Source organism: Sciurus carolinensis, chromosome 17 (assembly GCF_902686445.1).
Source record: "Sciurus carolinensis chromosome 17, mSciCar1.2, whole genome shotgun sequence".
Taxonomy (NCBI): Eukaryota; Metazoa; Chordata; class Mammalia; order Rodentia; family Sciuridae; genus Sciurus; species Sciurus carolinensis.
The window spans coordinates 11,154,288-11,171,596 of NC_062229.1; the positions used below are offsets into that span (position 1 = coordinate 11,154,288).

Here is a 17,309-nt window from a genome sequence, read left to right on the forward strand (position 1 = left end):
CTCTAGGATGAAACAGAAAATACACAGTTGTAGGATTTTAGTGAATACAAATGTCACCATCATCATCATCTACTCTAATGTTGATGCATTGAAAATTATTTGAATTTTGGTAGCACTTCAACCTAAGGGCCAAGACACTATTATACTTTTATGTTTATACAAATATACCAGATCAAGAACAGGTAATAGGCATAATGTATTTATACACTCAAAATCTACCACAGTCAGGGAAAATATTATCCCACATGTAGTTTGTATGTCTATCTTCTATCACCTTTCTATTAATCTCTTCATCTATCTGGTGACTCAGATGAATATTCCATTGTTTTCTTTTCTCATGAGAAACTTGAATGATGCAGATAGTGAATGCTCCATTTCATAATCTGCAACATACAGATGTGCCTTATCTCTTTCATTGCTCTGCTAGACTTCAGGGCTTTGGAAAGGAAAGAGTTCTGCTTGCCTTTTGCACTGGTTCTAGCTTTCATGTGCATTGGAATAATTATTCATTGTCCATAAAGGCAAAGCAAAGACAATTCAACTTTCACACATCCAATAACCTCTTCCTTCACTGAAGGGAAAAACTTCTTAGAAAGTAAATTTAAGGTTTGGGTTTTATCAGGACTATATAAAAGACCTAGATTTCTTAAGTGGTATTTTCAAGATGAGGAATCATAGAATGAGGGTTGGATTTGAAATGATCTTCGAATAATAAAGGATAAAAAACTGAGGGTAGAAATGTAGCATGCAAATCCAAGAAAGACCAAAGTTAGGGTCTTTCTGTTTTCATTAAGAACATTCATCATGTGTTGGAAAATTAGAAAGGCAGAAAGGAAATGATTCTTTTACTGCACAAACAGCTCTTTGAGGTTTCATTCATCATGTACTTTACACTACACTATGGTGGGACTCCTAATGTCTGATCCCATCTATCCACTATGAAATGACTGCAGTTTAATATTAAAAATTCAATACCACCCATTTGTATTAAAAGTTCTCAATACCAAGCATCTAGCTATACAATCCAGGTCCATATGCATGCTGTTTAGTTACATAGTCCTGCAAAATTTATTTCTGACATTTATCCACACAAATAAATAACACTTTTAATTCCATGTCCAACTTAATGGCATGCATATTCAAGTTTTATTATAAAAATCAATTACGAATCAATGTCTAAATTTATCTCTCTGAATAAGAAGATCCTCATGGGTGGAATGTGGGTAGTTTCCAAGAATCATAATTCATGATCAACTGGTGTTATCAACTTCAAAATAACTGGGTGCTTGTTTGGGTCCAAACCATGGTGACATGAGGATGCCAGCCTACCACTCTTCTCTCATGGATCCTGACACCAAACTCATTGGAAACATGGCCCTGTTACCTACCAGAAGTCAGTTCAAAGGACCTTCCCCCAGACAGACAAAAGATACAGATAATGTAGATGAAGACTTCTATTACTTCAAAGCCAATGTCTTCTTTAAAAACTATGAAATTAAGAATGAAGCCAATAGGACCTTGATGTATATCACCATCTACATTTCTGAGTGTGTAAAGAAACTCCAAAAGTGCAACTCCAAAAGTGAAGGTGCAAAAGAAATATATACCCTGGGAATCACTAATTTTCCCATTCCTGGAGAGACTGGTTTTCCTCTTAATGCAATTTATGCCAAACCTGAAAACAAACAGGAAGATGAAGTCATGCCAGCCTACCTACAGCAGCTAAGGCAAGAGACTGGACTGAGACTTTGTGACAAAGTTTTGATCCTCAGAATGATAAACCCAGCAAGTGGTGGACTTGCTTTATGAAGAGACAGTTCTTGAACAGGGGTCTTTCAGGACCTGGTCAATGAAGGGAGCCTGGGCAGCCCCTGTATCCAGCACCGTGGACAATATTTTACAGCAAGATGTATACAATCCTTTTCTTTATTTCATAAAGTTAATATACAGAAGAGAGAAGAGAGCATGCCTTTATTTTTTTTTATTGTAAACAAATGGGATACATGTTGTTTCTCTGTCTGTACATGGCGTAAAGGCATACCATTTGTGTAATCATAAATTTACATAGGGTAATGTTGTTTGATTCATTCTGCCATTTTTCCCTTCCCCCCCTCCCCTCCCACCCTTCCCCTCCATCTATACAGTCCTTCCTTCCTCCATTCCTGCCCCCCTCCCTAAACCCAACTCCAACCCCAACACTAACCCTTCCCACCCCCCATTATGTGTCATCATCCACTTATTAGCGATATCAAGAGCATGCCTTTATTTGAAAAGTTATTGATCAAGAATTTGTGGGTGTGGGGGTTAGTTGTTGAAGGGTGATTTGAAATTTTCTGCAGTATTAAGCTGATGCTTAATAATAATGAATAATAATAAATTTCTAACACTTCATGTCAGAAAACAAATGAGTGGGCAAAGGTACACTTAGTTAATGCCTTCACTAGGTGAAAACACACACATATGCAAAGCTTTTGATGTATTCAGCAGTGGGAGGAGCACTTCCTTTGTGAGCTGCCATCAGAAGTCCCTGGTGCACTTACCATATTTGAGAACAGAATGACTTTAGTTTTTGGTGAGGCTGTGGTGAGACCCTGTGGCCAGAAGAGAGCCAAGGTATATATTTTGGACTCCAGGCCTAGGAGCCGACTCAACTATTGCTGAGTTTGTAGGGATACCCAGTGCAGAGGAGAGGTAGGTGTGTCCACCTGCCTGTTGTTGTATAGGGAGTTTTGCCAGCAGGACGTAAGTCTTGATGGCTGGGGGCCAGACTGGATAGCAGAGGGACTTTTCCATTCTCTTGGGGTGCTTTGAATCCAATGTCTTTATAGTGGGGTAGGCCTGGCCCTGTGCTGCTCTCTCACCTACTTGCTTACATCAACAGAAGCCACCGGCTGTTTTATGAGCTGTCTACAGGGCTCCTCAGTGAGGAACTGAGGGAGGCCTCTTGCCATCATCCAAAAAGGACCTAAATCCTCCCCATGACCACATGAGATGGCATGATTATGATAGGGAATGCAGATAATAGAAAAAGTGTGGGATTTATACCCAGAGATGACTGTAAACCTACCTAACCCCTTACTGTATGCTTGTCAGAACCTTTGGAATATTTGAAGGAGTTGAAAGTTACCAAGAACTGTGTAAAGATCAGCATTTTATACAATACCAACATATATCACTTGTACAAAATATTAGAAATGAATTCTTATATATATATTAAAAAACAAAAACCAGGGCATAAAATCCCAAAGCACAAAAAAGTAGTATGGTAATAAAATAAGAAGTTCTCCTTAGAGACATGAATCTGAGTCTTTTTTTTTTTTTTTTTTTTTTTTTTTGGTGGTACTGGGGATTGAACCCAGGGCCTTGTGCATGCAAATCAAGCACTCTACTGACTGAGTTATATAGCCTCAGAGACATAAATTTGAATGGCAAAAATGAGAATAGTATCAGATTCTTGTCATAGAAAAGAAATTTTTCCCTCATTGACCTGATTTATTAAATGTGTTAGGGATAAAGCCACCTTTTTCTCTCCCGCTACAGGCACCACCTGTCAATCTGTGTTAAGCCCACCTCTCCCGTTACAGGAATTCCTGGTTTACATCACCATAACCTTCCTGCCCCCCTACATTACGTTCCAATATGTCATTGGTCCATCAGTCAGTCTGTAATAATTCTCCTCCGTGATTGGTTCCTCCCAGCCCGGGAAATTCCAATACAAAGAACCTTGTGCCATCTTCTGCTCTCTCTTTCCCTTTCCCCTTTCCCCCGAGTGGACATGTTTTGTCCGCTTGAATAAAAGTTCCTCATGTGAGACCTGTATCTGCAGAGCGTCTTTTCTGGGAGTTATCGACGAACCAAAACTGCCCCCCTTTACATCTAACTAACAAAATGGATTTACAAATATTAAAGAGAGACATTGAGTTTTCATTCTTTTAGGAACTGACAGATTTACTTCATTGACTATGAATTCAGGAGCAGAAGGGCAGTGTCTACAAATCTATGAAATGAAATTTTCTTTTGACAAGTATATTACTTCAATTTTTGAATTATTTTTTAAATAGAATTCACACAACCCCAAATTCACACATTAAAGTATAAAATGAAGTACTTTTGAACATACTAACATGGCTGTGCAGCCATCACCACTACCTAACTCCAGAATGGCATCATATAATACATGGTCTATATTTGTGTGGCTTCTATCATCTAACATAATGTCATCAAGACTCATCTCTATTTTGGCATGTATGAATATGTCATTCATTTTTATGATGTGGATATATGGATATATCACATTAACTTATCCACTCATCATCAGTTGATGGACATTTTGGTTTTCCTAGATTTGAGATGTTATAAATAATGGTACAATGGACATTTTTGTTGAGATTTGGGTGTGGATGTTTTCAGTTGTCCTGGGTATATACCTAGGATTTGAATTACTGACTCATATAATAACTATGTGATGAACTATTTGAAGAACTAAAAATTCTGTTCCCAAAGTGGTTACACCATTTTACATTCCCAATGGATTGCTCTGAAAGTTCTAATTCTCTGTGTCTTTGCCCACACTGGTTATTGTCTTTTCTTCTTTTATTATTTGGTGTGGAGTTGCATCTCATTGTGGCTTTGATGTACATTTTCCTCATCAATAATGTTGAGTATTTTTTTCATGAACTTGTACATGTTTGGGGAGTACAAAAATTACACATGTCATTTAGAGGAGGAAAATAGCCAGAAATTAAAATTCAGGACATTTGCCTCAGGGAATAAAACATCTCCTGACTTCTGAGCTGAGTGAACTATCAAAGACAAGGTGTTGCTCTCCTGAGGAGTCCCCCAAGGGCCTCATTTACATCTTTGTTCCTCAGGCTAGATGAAGGGGTTCAGCATGAGGGTGACCACAGTATGCATCACTGAGGCAATTGTGCCTCTCTGTGGAAAATGAACCACAGCATAACTGAGGTAAACCCCAAGTCCTGTTCCATAGAACAAGGAGACCACACAGAGGTGGGACCCACAGGTGGAAAATGCTTTATACTTGCTCACAGAAGAGGACATCTTCATTAAGGAGAAGACAATCTGAGAGTAGGAGTAGAGGATCCCAGCAACAGGAAATACCAGCAGCAAGGCAGTTGAAACATACAAAAAGATGATATCAATGAGGGCATCAGATGGGACCTCCTTGAGAAGCTGAGCCACCTCACAGAAGAAGTGAGGAATTTCAGTGCCTGTGGTGAAGGTCAGTTGCTTCACCAGGAGAATAAGAATCAGGGAGAACCAGAACATGATGATCCACGACATCAAAACCAGGAGGACACAGAGCTGGGAGATCATGATGACTGTATATTTCAGGGGGCAGCAGATGGCCACAAACTGGTCATATGCCATGATGGTCAGTAGCATATTATCCATTCCAACAAAAACCATGAAAAAATATACTTGAGTGAGGCATTCTAAGTAGGAAATCTCCTTGCTATGTGCATGAATGTTCACCAGCATCTTTGGGATTATGGTAGATGTGAAGGAGATGTCAATCAAGGACAAGTTGGAGAGGAAGAAGTACATGGGGCTGTGGAGGTGGGAGTCAGAGCTGACAGCCAGGATGATGAGCAGTTTCCCAAGTACTGTGATCAGGTACAGTTCAGGAGGATGGACAACAGAGTTCTGGATCCTCTGAAATGCCCAGGAGGAAGAAATGTGATAGTATTGTGTGGTTTTCTGCTTCCATACAGCTGGTGTATCTGATGGAAAAGGATGAAAAACATGTCCAATAAATAGCCACCTGGCACCTCAGGCAGTTACCCCCCCCCTTTTTTTTTTTATAACATCATCCTGGATCAACATCCTTCACCTCTATTGGATCCTGAAAATGTCCATTTCCCTCAGTCAAGTGGTAGCCCATTTTGCTTTTAAATGTCCTTATTCATTCACATATCCTTTAATGTTGCACAATTTTTTTTCTCTTTTTGTATCATTGATTTCTCATATTTGGATGTATGGATATAAACTAATTTTTATTTGACATTATTATTCCAGAATAAAGATATGCCACCTATTTTCCTTATCTCCAAACTCTTCATTGTAAAACCTCTAAAATACAGTTTAAAATGGATTTTTAATGCAAGCAACAATTTTTTCTGTGGTTAAATACTTTATAGTGATGTGATATGTAACTGTCAATATTTTATTTTTAATTTTTAAAGATGCAATTATTATTGCTTCATTTTTATAAGGTTGAAAACTGCCTCTGTTGACAATAAGAGCCCAAAAAAAGATAACTCTTGTCATTATTATTGTTATAATTATTATTAGTAGTATCCTTTAATGTAATTTCTCCCAAAGCACAGTGTATAGCTGAGATTAAGAATTGGCTTCCTTGGTCAGATATCTGCAACACAATTTGGGTCCACATTTATATGATATTTGTGTCCTTGAGAAAGTTATTCAAACTCTTAACTGTGAAGTATTCACCTTTACAGTAGAAGCAGTAGATACTCACTCTATGGTATTGTTGAAGCCTGAAATTAAGTGGTATGATAAAATTGATCTCCTGTGGCTTTTGACATGCAATGAGCATTACATAAATGTGAGCTTTTGTTCTTAACATCCCAAGAAATCTGTCTTGCATAACTATCATTCCATCAAGATTCCCTTTAACGTGGATGGAATTCTGATCATTATAAATACAAATAGTTTGTTACCTCTTTTGACTCCAAAAAGCGTTTCCAATTAATGAGGATCTCTATGACTCTATCTTTGAGTGAATGCACATGTGGTGGACTTGTCCACAAAGAGGTGAAAGCATGTGGACTGCACAGGAAAGGGGACAAAGGAACATCACTAAACAAGATGCAAGCCATGTGCGTGTGTGTTCACATGACCACGCCCTTGTGTGCACTGTATGAAAATCTGCATTCACGGTCACAATTCATAAGGGATAGAACTGATGATAATGTTCAAGGATAATATAAATAGAATCTTATTATGAAAAATTAAAAGGCAAAATAAAGATTCACTAATACTTGATTGTATTCTTTTGTATTCTTCAGGACAGAAAAGGGACAATATTATGAATAATTAAGAATTGTTAATTAATTACAGAAAGGTAAGGCTCATTGAGGACCAATTTAGTCTTTGAAAGTGGGAGGGAGAACCTTCTCTGAATTAAGTTGGTGTCAGAGGAGATTTGAGAGGCTGGTGTGAGGGAGAGCAGGAGGAGGATCAGGAAAGATGGAGAGTGGGAGACCCCTAGTAAAGCTTCCTCAGGCTCAGTCTCCATCACAGGTGTGAAGTAAGGTTCCTTTGTGGCCCTGGTGTGACACTTTTGTTTCATCATTTGCCTTTCCAGGGACTTGCACGGTGCCAGTCACATTGCAAGTGCTGAACAAATACAGATGGTTGGTTGTATAATACACATCAAGACAGAAATGTCTAACACAAGAAACCTTCAGAGTGTCATATGCCTAAGTATAGACCAAACTAACAAAGTTACACAAAATGCATAAGGATCCATTAAAAAAAAAAAAAAAAAAAACACATGGTGAACAAGGTATACCAAACCAACAGATGAAAGTCTACATAGCATAAGAATATTTATGAACAAAATTCATTGGTCAATGAAGAAGAATGAAAACATAAAAGCAAGAGATCAATTGTACTTTACAAAATTTAACATTTCTTTATGTGATTAGAATCCAGGACTGAGATTGTCAGGGAACAAAGAAACCAAGGATATTTTCCTAACCCATTAAATGATGAATGTTTTCACACCACATTAGCGCTACATTAAACACTAGAGTATTTGTGTTTAATTCATGAACATGCCAAAACAGCCTCCTCCAAGCCTTACCCTTCCATGTTTCTCTGGACAAAAAGATGGAAAATGTGGGAAAGAATAATAAAAAGAAACTGGACTGATTATTAAATATCAGAAATAATTTTATTACTGGTAGACGCCACTGTGCACAGTAAGATGATGATAACTATAAAATATAGAACTAATCAAAACTATCTGCCAGGCAAAAAGAGGGAATATAAAAGAAAACACCAATCTGATTTGGAACAAAATAAACAATACCCTGTGCATGGTCGGTCTTTGGTGAGGAGTTAATGAATAAATAATTGGATGAGGGAAATGTGACAGGTCACAGGTTACAGAAGAGAGGTGACAAATTTGGACTCACCAGAATACAGCTCTTATTGGAGGATTGCTGTAGAACCCAGAGTGAGAGAAGGAAACAGGATAGCGGGAGAGACACATCTCAGTGGACACTGAATCTCCTTCAAAGTGCGGGAACTTCACCTTCACAGAGTAAAGAAATATGGGAACCTCCCCTCCTTATTATTCTGGCGGCAAAGCCCAGGACCCAAGTTCTCTCCTCTTTTCCTGTTTCTCCAGCCTCACTGAGACTCACAGCCTCTCTCCAGTGGTTGTCACCAAGGCTTTCTCTTCTCCACCATCTGTGCTCAGGAAGCTCAGGTGTGCTTTCACAGAGGCTGAGATCAGAGAAGTTCATGGGAATGGCAACAGGGGCAAGTTCACAGTTTCTTAAATGTCTAGATTTAATCCTCCAAGCAACTAAATAAATAAATTGGTCTATTTTCTTTTTAATCTCCAAGCGATTAAACTCCTTTGGGGTACAAAGAAGAAAGCAGAGTGGAAAAATTGTGGTCAATTGTGTGTCTATATAAGTCAAATTTGTTTCCACCAAGGATATTTTTCCTTTACTTTGATTTCAAAGTCACAAGGTTAGTACAATATCAATTTCTACCAGGAAAACATCCCAGGAGCAATCTCTCTGTGATGTTCCTCCTTAGAAGAATCATCTGAGGATCATATGGTATCCACAATGTTGTCAAGGAAAAGTTATTTCTTTTTATTTTTTCTCAATTTTTAAAATTTCAAATTTGTTTATTTTCAAGATTTCAGATAAAATTGTATGTGTATCATGTACAACATGATGTTTATGAATGTCACATATTGTGGAATGGTTAAACTTAGACAATTAACATAAGCATAACTTCACATATTTTTGTGGTCAGAATGCCTAAGGTCCACTCAGTATTTGTCAGGAATACATGACACCATCATTAGATATAGTCACTGTGCTGTGCAGTTTAGCTATTGAATTCATTCCTCATGTCTAACTGGAATTTTGATTTCTTTGCTCAACATGTTCCCCCTAAACTCACAGACTCCCTGGGCCACTGGTAATTGCCATTCTGTTATTTCTGTGAGATCTACTGTGCAAAGACCACAGAAAAATGAGAGTATACAGTGTTCATCTTTCCATGACTGGCATATTTCCATTAATACATGTCTTTCTGTCAATCTACATTGAGGTAAATGGCAAGATTTTCTGCCTGTTTTGCCTGCATAGAATTGTCCTGTATTTATGCCATTTTTAAAAAACCACTCATCCATTCATGGACATGTAGGTTGATTCCATGTGTTGGCTATTATGAAGAGTTCTGCTGTAGCACTGCAGAGAACTTCTTGACATTCTGTTTTTGTTCTCTTTGCAGATATGCTCAGTAGTGAGATTGCTGGATCTGATAATGCAGTTCTATTTTTAATTTTCTTGAGGAACTTTTGTACTGTTTTCTGTACTGGTTGTACTAACTGTGTTTCCACCAAAGCTGTGCTAGGGTTCCCTTTTCTCTGCAGTACTCCTGACCCCTTTTCACTTGCTTCTCCTTCTGCAACTCATTTCTTAAGAAAGGATATTTCCTTGATGTTGTTCTATAATCTGACATCAGATTTACCAAGACTTTCTTCAGCATAACTGAGTCCACTCTTGAAACTTACCATTAGATATGGAAAATGAAAAATCCACAAGATAATGTGGACACAGAAAAGGGGGTGAAAAAGAAGGCCATGCACCTACAGCCTTCATCTCCCAAGACAAAGGTTCTCCAGATGAAGACTACAGATGGGGGAGGAAGTGTTTCATCACCCCTAAAATGACAGTCCGTAGAGGGCTTTAATCCCTTCAAAAACAGATCCTCTCCAGCTGCCATCTTCAGACCCTTGACCCAGAGGTCAAATCCCAAGCCCTCAAACTGACACTTTCACTGATGGAACAGACCTCAAATTCCTCAGAGACCAAGAAAACTGATATGCTCACTAGACCACCCCTCAAAATAACCTATATAAACCTAGTCCCTTTCTTTGTTCATAGGCTCATTTTCCACCAGAATAGTGGGTTCCACAATGCTATTTCATCCCTGATCCCCTGTTTCTGTGTGAAATAAACAGATGAGATGATTCCTGAGGTCTGCATCCTCAGCATTTTTGTGCTAACACTATTATTTTTAAAGTTCAGTCATTGTAGTCTTCATACTTACATCACCATCTCCTTCAGTCTTTACAAAGCTTCTTTGGCAGGCAGGGATCTTTATTATTTTAGTCTAACCTGTGAATCTAGAAGGGCCAGGTGCTGTTGTTCCTAGTGTCACAGGAGAAACAAAACCTCCAAATCTCAGTTCTGTGTTCTCATTAAAGAAAATGTGGAGTCAGACAAAAAAGTCAAGCAAGACAATTTTATTATGAGTGAAAGTAAACTAAGTCTCAAGCCTTAGTCTCCAAGCAGAGAGTGACATAGGAAACAGTGCTGTTTCCACATTTATTGCTGCCTGCTATTTACCAGAAGATCTGGGGTCTGCCTTCAGCAGTCTTTAGTAAGTAGCTGTGCAACTCCTCCTCCATCTTAGAGCTTTTGACCCTAGGGTGTCCTCTCTGGAACTGTCATGCTAAACATCCTATTCAGTGTGGGCTTCATCTACAAGTCCATGTTATGTTAATGTGGGTGCTGGGGTCAATGGCCAGGCAGATTTAATCTTAGTGCACCTGTGCTATTCATGAAATTCCACTTCTGAAGTACATTGAGAAACCTGGGGTCTTAAATCCTAACTTTTCATCCACTTCAGTAGACTCTGCCAGGAGTTAGTCCCTTGATTTATCTTCCTTTTTTATTTATTTATTTTTTTAATATTTTCAGTTGTCCATGGTCACAATACCTTCATTTATTTATTTTAATATGATGCTGAGGATCAAACAAGTGCTAGGCAATTGCTCTACAATGAGCCCCAAGCTCCAACCTCATCTTTCTTTCCTAATGTATTTTTCAATGAACTCCTTTTTTTTCCACATGTTTAGACTCAGTTGTTTTCATGCAAGTTACTTCATTGCTCATTGAAGGCAATTTAAAAAATAATAACCTATGACCTTTCTGTTATTGGTTCACATTTCACTGCTCATTGCTAACTCCTACCTTGCTGTCAGGTTCTCCTTGCCTGGGGTGTTGTCTTTGCTCTGTGGTCTGCTGAGGTTGATGTCTGCTCTTCAAGTCCATGTGACCACTGACTGCCCTTGGCTGGGCACAATGACCTCTGATGGGGCAGGAATGCAGAGTGCATTCCCAGGCCAGACAGCACCAGTAATTGGGCTCTGCAGTAGGGCAGAGCTGCAGGCTGGCTTCTTTAGGACAGATTGGTCCTCAGGTTATGCTCCAGAGAAATGCATGATTGAAGCTTACCTCATGATTGAAGCTTACCTCCCTGCATGGCTAAGATACTGGAGTGGGCATTGAATCTGGGATGAGCAATGTCTGCACTCTGTGGTTGATTGTGTCTAGCCTCTAACCTCTACAGAAATGCAGTGATATACCTGACTGCGGGTAGACTATTCTGCTCTTACTCCCAAGACTCCCCCATAAAGTTGGAACACAGCGGGCTTCCTGGAAAGGATCTCAGAATACTAGAAGGGCTGCTTGCTTGACTGCCTCCCAGTTTTCCTTTCCCATTGTAGGAATTGTGGACCTTGGGAACCTTTCCTCTGGCCCAGTGCTGGCTTGGGGGAACCAGAGAATAGATTCCATAAAATTAGATTGTAACAAGCAATGCAACTTCTTTTTCCTTTTTCTCAAAACCATGTCCTGATTTATTTAATTGGCACTGGGGACAGGACCTAGCTTTCACCACAAGATCATTCCTCTTACCTGGCTAACCCAGGTTTCATTCTGTTCTGTTGGCCACACAGCTGTTTTAGTCTCCTTCCCAGACTGGGGACATTTCTAAAGGTTTTTAAACATGCATTGCGGCTAGTTGGGGGCAGTGAAGTGGGAGGTTTTGCATTCGCCTTTCTCAGGAACATCACCCTCCTAAACTTAAGACATTCAGGATTGTACTTTTTAACTGTAAAATTTACCACCTCAGTGTAATGAAATAACATTGTTAGGTCTTTAGGCCAAAGTAACTCCATTTTGAAAATCAGCACCTGCCCACCCAGGCATGATGTCAAGTGATAGTCATGAGGCCAGAGGGGTTATTTTCTAACTACTCCATTGTACATAAGTATATAGTTTAGAAGTTTTTTCTGCAGGCTGCTGGGACTTGCAGAGGGGCAGCCTGGGAGACTCTCTCTGTCAATAAACCTTTGCTTGAACTCAGACCTGTGTTTCTGGTGGATATTTGTGACAGCTGCCCTAAAAATATGACCTCTCTTGTTTAATGCATCAAGGCATAGGTCTCCCAAAATTATAAAAAATCTTTTTAAATTTTGTTTTTATTAGTACCTTATAGTTGTACATAATGTTGGGGTTCATTTTGACATAATCACACAGGTATGAAATGTGATTTCTTCCACTTTAGTCCCCAGTACTTCTGTTACTGAAAACTTAATCCTTGTCCCCAGTACTAATTTAATAATAAAGACAAGGTTTTGAGAAAGAGAAAACATTTGATTGCTTCATTAGCAAAGGAGAAACACAGGAACTCCTGTCTCAGAGGCAGGATTCTGCTTCTCAGGGGAACACAGGGTTTTTAAAGAGGTAATTCAAAGGCTTTCTTGCAGGAGGTGTTGTAATCCACTCCTTGATTCAGGAAGGAGTCATTTCATAGATCTTCTGGCCATCTCTGAAGTCTGAAGTACTTAGTTGCTCAAGAACCAGAACTCAGCCTAGGAAGGGGGGAAAGGGTGACTCCTTTACCCTGAGGTTAGGGAGGGTGAAAAGGAGAAGTGGAAAGAAATGTTCATTTTAAAATAAACCTCACTGGTAGAGCATTGTGGGCCTGTACAAAGCTGGGAGGACCCTGTCACACTTCCCCTTCCTCCCCTCCTCCTCTCTGGTGCCTCTCTCTTCCTCTACTCAGCTGGGTTTCCATTTGCTTGTTTATTTATGGTTCTCCTAATATTTTAAAACCGTTCATGGCTGAATTTCAGCAATGAGGTCACCTTATCTTTGTTTTTTAATATCGAGTTTCACTTAGCCTTAACATTTGCTCCTTTCTCTGCTCTCGTCAGGTACTCATACAATGTTGGATTGACAGGATTCTGAATTACAGGAACTGTATATGGGAGCATTTTCCTCTAGTGTGGGGAAGTTAAGAGTGAAAGTCTTTAGGTATGAGGAGCTGACATGCTGGGCTGCTGAAGAGCTAATCAAGATTCTTGCTGCTCCAGGCACGGGGACTATAATTTTCTGTAGACTACCCCATTCATCTCCGCTAGCCTGCTGATCTGTCTGTGGCCTTCCCTTGCTGTCTCATATCTGTTCTAAGCTGTGTCTCAACTTTCTTGACTAATGCCCTCTGAATCTGTTCTTATCAGTCACAGGAGGTACATAGGTTTCATCATCCCTTTCAGGAAATCAACTCATGACTTATTTAACAGTTGGCAGGATACATTTATTTCTATTTAATTATGTCTGTCCTTCTTTTCATCACATTTCCTCCTGCATTAATGAATGAGATGAATGAATGGTGCTGTGAACACTAAGGCCACACCTGGGTCAAGTAGGGGTCAGTGAGGGTGCAAGCTTTTGCCTAAAAAGTGTTTGTCAGAACCAGGAGTTTGCCAAAACTGAGACTAGAATAGAATAAAAATGTCTTCTTAAAAATGAATAAAATTTCAGTGAGCACTTACTTGCATAAAGGAGGGATAAAATAAATCCTAGAACAATGAAAAACTGTTAGGAAGAAATTGGCATATATAAATGTATTCTAATTATGAAATTTCTGCTTTAATTTCATGTATTTCAATATGCATTATTAGTTCTTCTTTTTGTTGGCACTAAGGATTGAGCTCAGGGGTGTTTAATCAGTAAGCCACATCTCCAGCACCTCCCCAATTTAGTTTTTATTTTGAGACAGGGTCTTGTTAATTGGCTGATGCTGGTGTCCACCTCACAATTGTTCTGCCTCAGCCTCCCAAGAGACTGGGTTACAGGCATGTACCTCTATACCCAGCTTCACTATTAGTTCTTGTAGATGTTTTTTATGAATACTCTAAGTATAGGGACATTGTTTTAGATGCAATAAGATAAATATTATATTTTAATATATGTGGTGGGTATTATTGACAGTAGCAACTGTTACTATTTGTGGAGCACCTTGTAGGTGCAAGGAAATATTCAAGGGCATTGATTCTCAGTACTAGTGTAAGAAAGGACCACTGAGACTTTCACATACAGATTCTGATTAAATATGCCTTTATCTCAGGTCAGAGAATCTGGATATTTTAAAACACACACAGTTACCTATATTAATGAGATTGAGTGATTTGGTGTACATAAAACAAAGTTTTCTGATTATGAATCATTATATGGGGATGTGAGGATGATCTGCTTCTGACTGCAAGGCCTATGGCTAATTTGTGCCCATCTTTTACTTTCTGCAGTACCAGGTCATTATGGACTCTTGTCTTTGTGTTTGTTAGATTTTCTGTCTCTTCTGTTTATCCTTTTGGAATCCTAGTTCCACGATTTGATTTTTTTACACTTTACCTCCTGCAAAGATGTGGAAATTACCAATTTCTTCTCCCAACCTTGTGTGTCCTGAAAACATCTCTGATAATATGGTCAAGCGTTATGTGTTGCAGGAGTATTTGGTTGCATTTCCATTGCAGATCCTTTTCCTTACTGTAGATTTGTTACCCTATGAGAGAGCCCTGCTCTCAGGTAGGAAGTAATAAGACTCCTCTAGCTGCTGGTTGAGTTTGTGGAACCAGCACTGGGGTGTCCTTTGGTTCGACTCCATCACATTTCCCCAGATAGTGTTTGGTGGCCTCAGTCATGGGCATTGTGGCCACCCCAATGCTGAGTCCCTTCATCCACAGCCTGAGGAAGAAAGCAGAAATACTCCCCAGGCAGGTTCAGTCAAGTCACTGTCTGTGGCATCAAGCTCTGAGGTGTGTTTGAAAACATGACAAAGTAAACCTCAGTCCTGTCCGTCCCACCTGCTCAGTAATGTTATTTTTGCAGTTTAATGCCTTTAATTTCTCATCAGGTTCATGGTAGGATGGTGTTAAAGCTTGTATTGGGGAAGAAGGATGTGAGTGTCTAAAAGAGTTTAAAATATTTCATTTCTGGAGATGATAAATTTCTGGAGTTGGACGATGGAGAAAGTTGTAAAATGGAGTGAATATGATTAATGCCACTGAGCTCTGCACTTGACAAGGGTGAGAAATGCAAACTGTTTCAAATTTAAAATTCATGATAATAAAATGGAAATAAAAATCAAATGAATCTTTAGAAAAATATAAATGGAAGAGATGAATTATACACATGAACTTCCTCTTCAATAGAGGAAGTGGTGAAATAAAATTCTGGGCGTTTCTTTTGTCCTTGCCTGATTCCTCCATTAATATTATGAAATCCTCAGAGATTGAATAACTTAGAATTTTGGCTAATTATGAGCCCTGTACATTGAGCCTTCTAGTCATATATCCTTAATAATCAGCCAGTGCCTCCAGCCCCTCAGTGATGGTTTAGATACAGTGGCCTCAATACTTGTGTCTCCTCCTCCCATGTCTGTATGCATCAAGAAGCTCTAACCTGAGACTGCATGGATAGCATCCCTGGGGAAGGAGCTGGTGTTCACTGAGCACCAGGCGGGAGAAAGGCATCAGATATGCACCCCTTGGCCATGACCCAGCAGAGATGTGGCATGACCCACTAAGTGCTGGGATGGACACTGGATGGAGAAAGACCTTGAATGGAGAAAGAACCTTGTCTTCCCCTCATCAGGATGAACATGATTTTGGGTGGCCCCATTGGAGGAAACCAGGTGTAAATTTCAGCTGTGAGGACTGTGAGTTCACACACCTAGTTGTGGTGGGGTCCTGGAAACCTTACTCGAGGTTTTGATGTCCACCCTCTCTTATTCTACTTCCCATAAACTCTCATCCACCATAGCAGGAAATGTGTCCCTTAAAGCAATTTCCTAAATGAAAGCACCCAGAAACCACCTTTGATGGGGGAACTCACGCAAGAGATTTTACTAAGTGGACAGGCAGAGCATCTGTCTGCAGGGTAAGAGAGAAAGAGAGAGAGTGCACAAGAGAGAGATTGAAATCCAGGAGGAGAGAGAGAGAGAGAAAATGGCAGGGGATCTATTCTTAAGCAGTGGAATTCCGCAGGCTAATAACATGGACCAATGGCTGGTAAGGAGGTTTGTGGGCTAACAATCTGGACCAATTACTGACTAGGAAGTTTGTGGGCTAAGGGTCTGGGTTGTAAAATGGTGTGGAGGAGGGAGAATAATAGCAGCAGCAAAATAGCAGATCTGATGCCAATACCAAGTGCCTCAAAAGGTTTGTGGAAGTGATGCAGAAAGTGGGGATGAGTAAGCAGGTAGCCATAACATGATGAACCATTATTCAGAGCTTCCTGATGCTGGCTGCCCAGCTTTGTGTTCCATGTAGATTGATTGATTTCATCTGCAGAGTTTTTGTAAAGGTGTCAGTGCCACATTGTTTTATTGGAATCAAATGGAAATAAAATTCCCAGTTCAATATCAAATTTCTTGATTAGTTGTCTTGGAAGGATTATTACTAAATGAGTCTCAGGGACATTTTTGACATTATACACTAAGAAAGAGTGGATGTATATGACATGGACTGATTTTCTTCATTGGGACAACACATGTGTAGGAGTTATAGTAACATAGAACAAGCCTCAATTGTGAAAGTAAAAGAATTATTCCCCACCCATATATTCTATAGTAATCCTCACTTGTGTAAAATAGAGATAGGTAAAATAATTTTTGAAAGGATTTTCATAGTAATAAGCCTACAAGTTAAATGATGTCCCTACTTTGGATTATGCTGTGCCTCAGGTACAGCATAAGAAATGGGTGTACGTACTTCACAGAGAGACAGACACACCCTGATGTCAAGTAGTACACCTCAGGGGCAAGAGGTATTGTGTTGTGCACTAGGTACATGAACTTTAGGTACATTTGAGGTATGTTAAGAAAACTGTTTATAGATTTTCAAAAAATCTATACTGACATGGAAACATGCAGAG

General features: G+C 39.4%; 1 protein-coding gene across 1 annotated transcript; it reads left to right on the top strand.

The window, feature by feature from the left end:
• The first annotated feature begins 1,317 nt into the window (after positions 1–1,317).
• Positions 1,318–1,809, top strand: LOC124969465 (actin-related protein 2/3 complex subunit 3-like). The gene has a single exon (XM_047532419.1). It carries the CDS (start codon positions 1,318–1,320, stop codon positions 1,807–1,809), a length of 492 nt encoding a protein of 163 aa, XP_047388375.1.
• Positions 1,810–17,309: the final 15,500 nt, after the last annotated feature.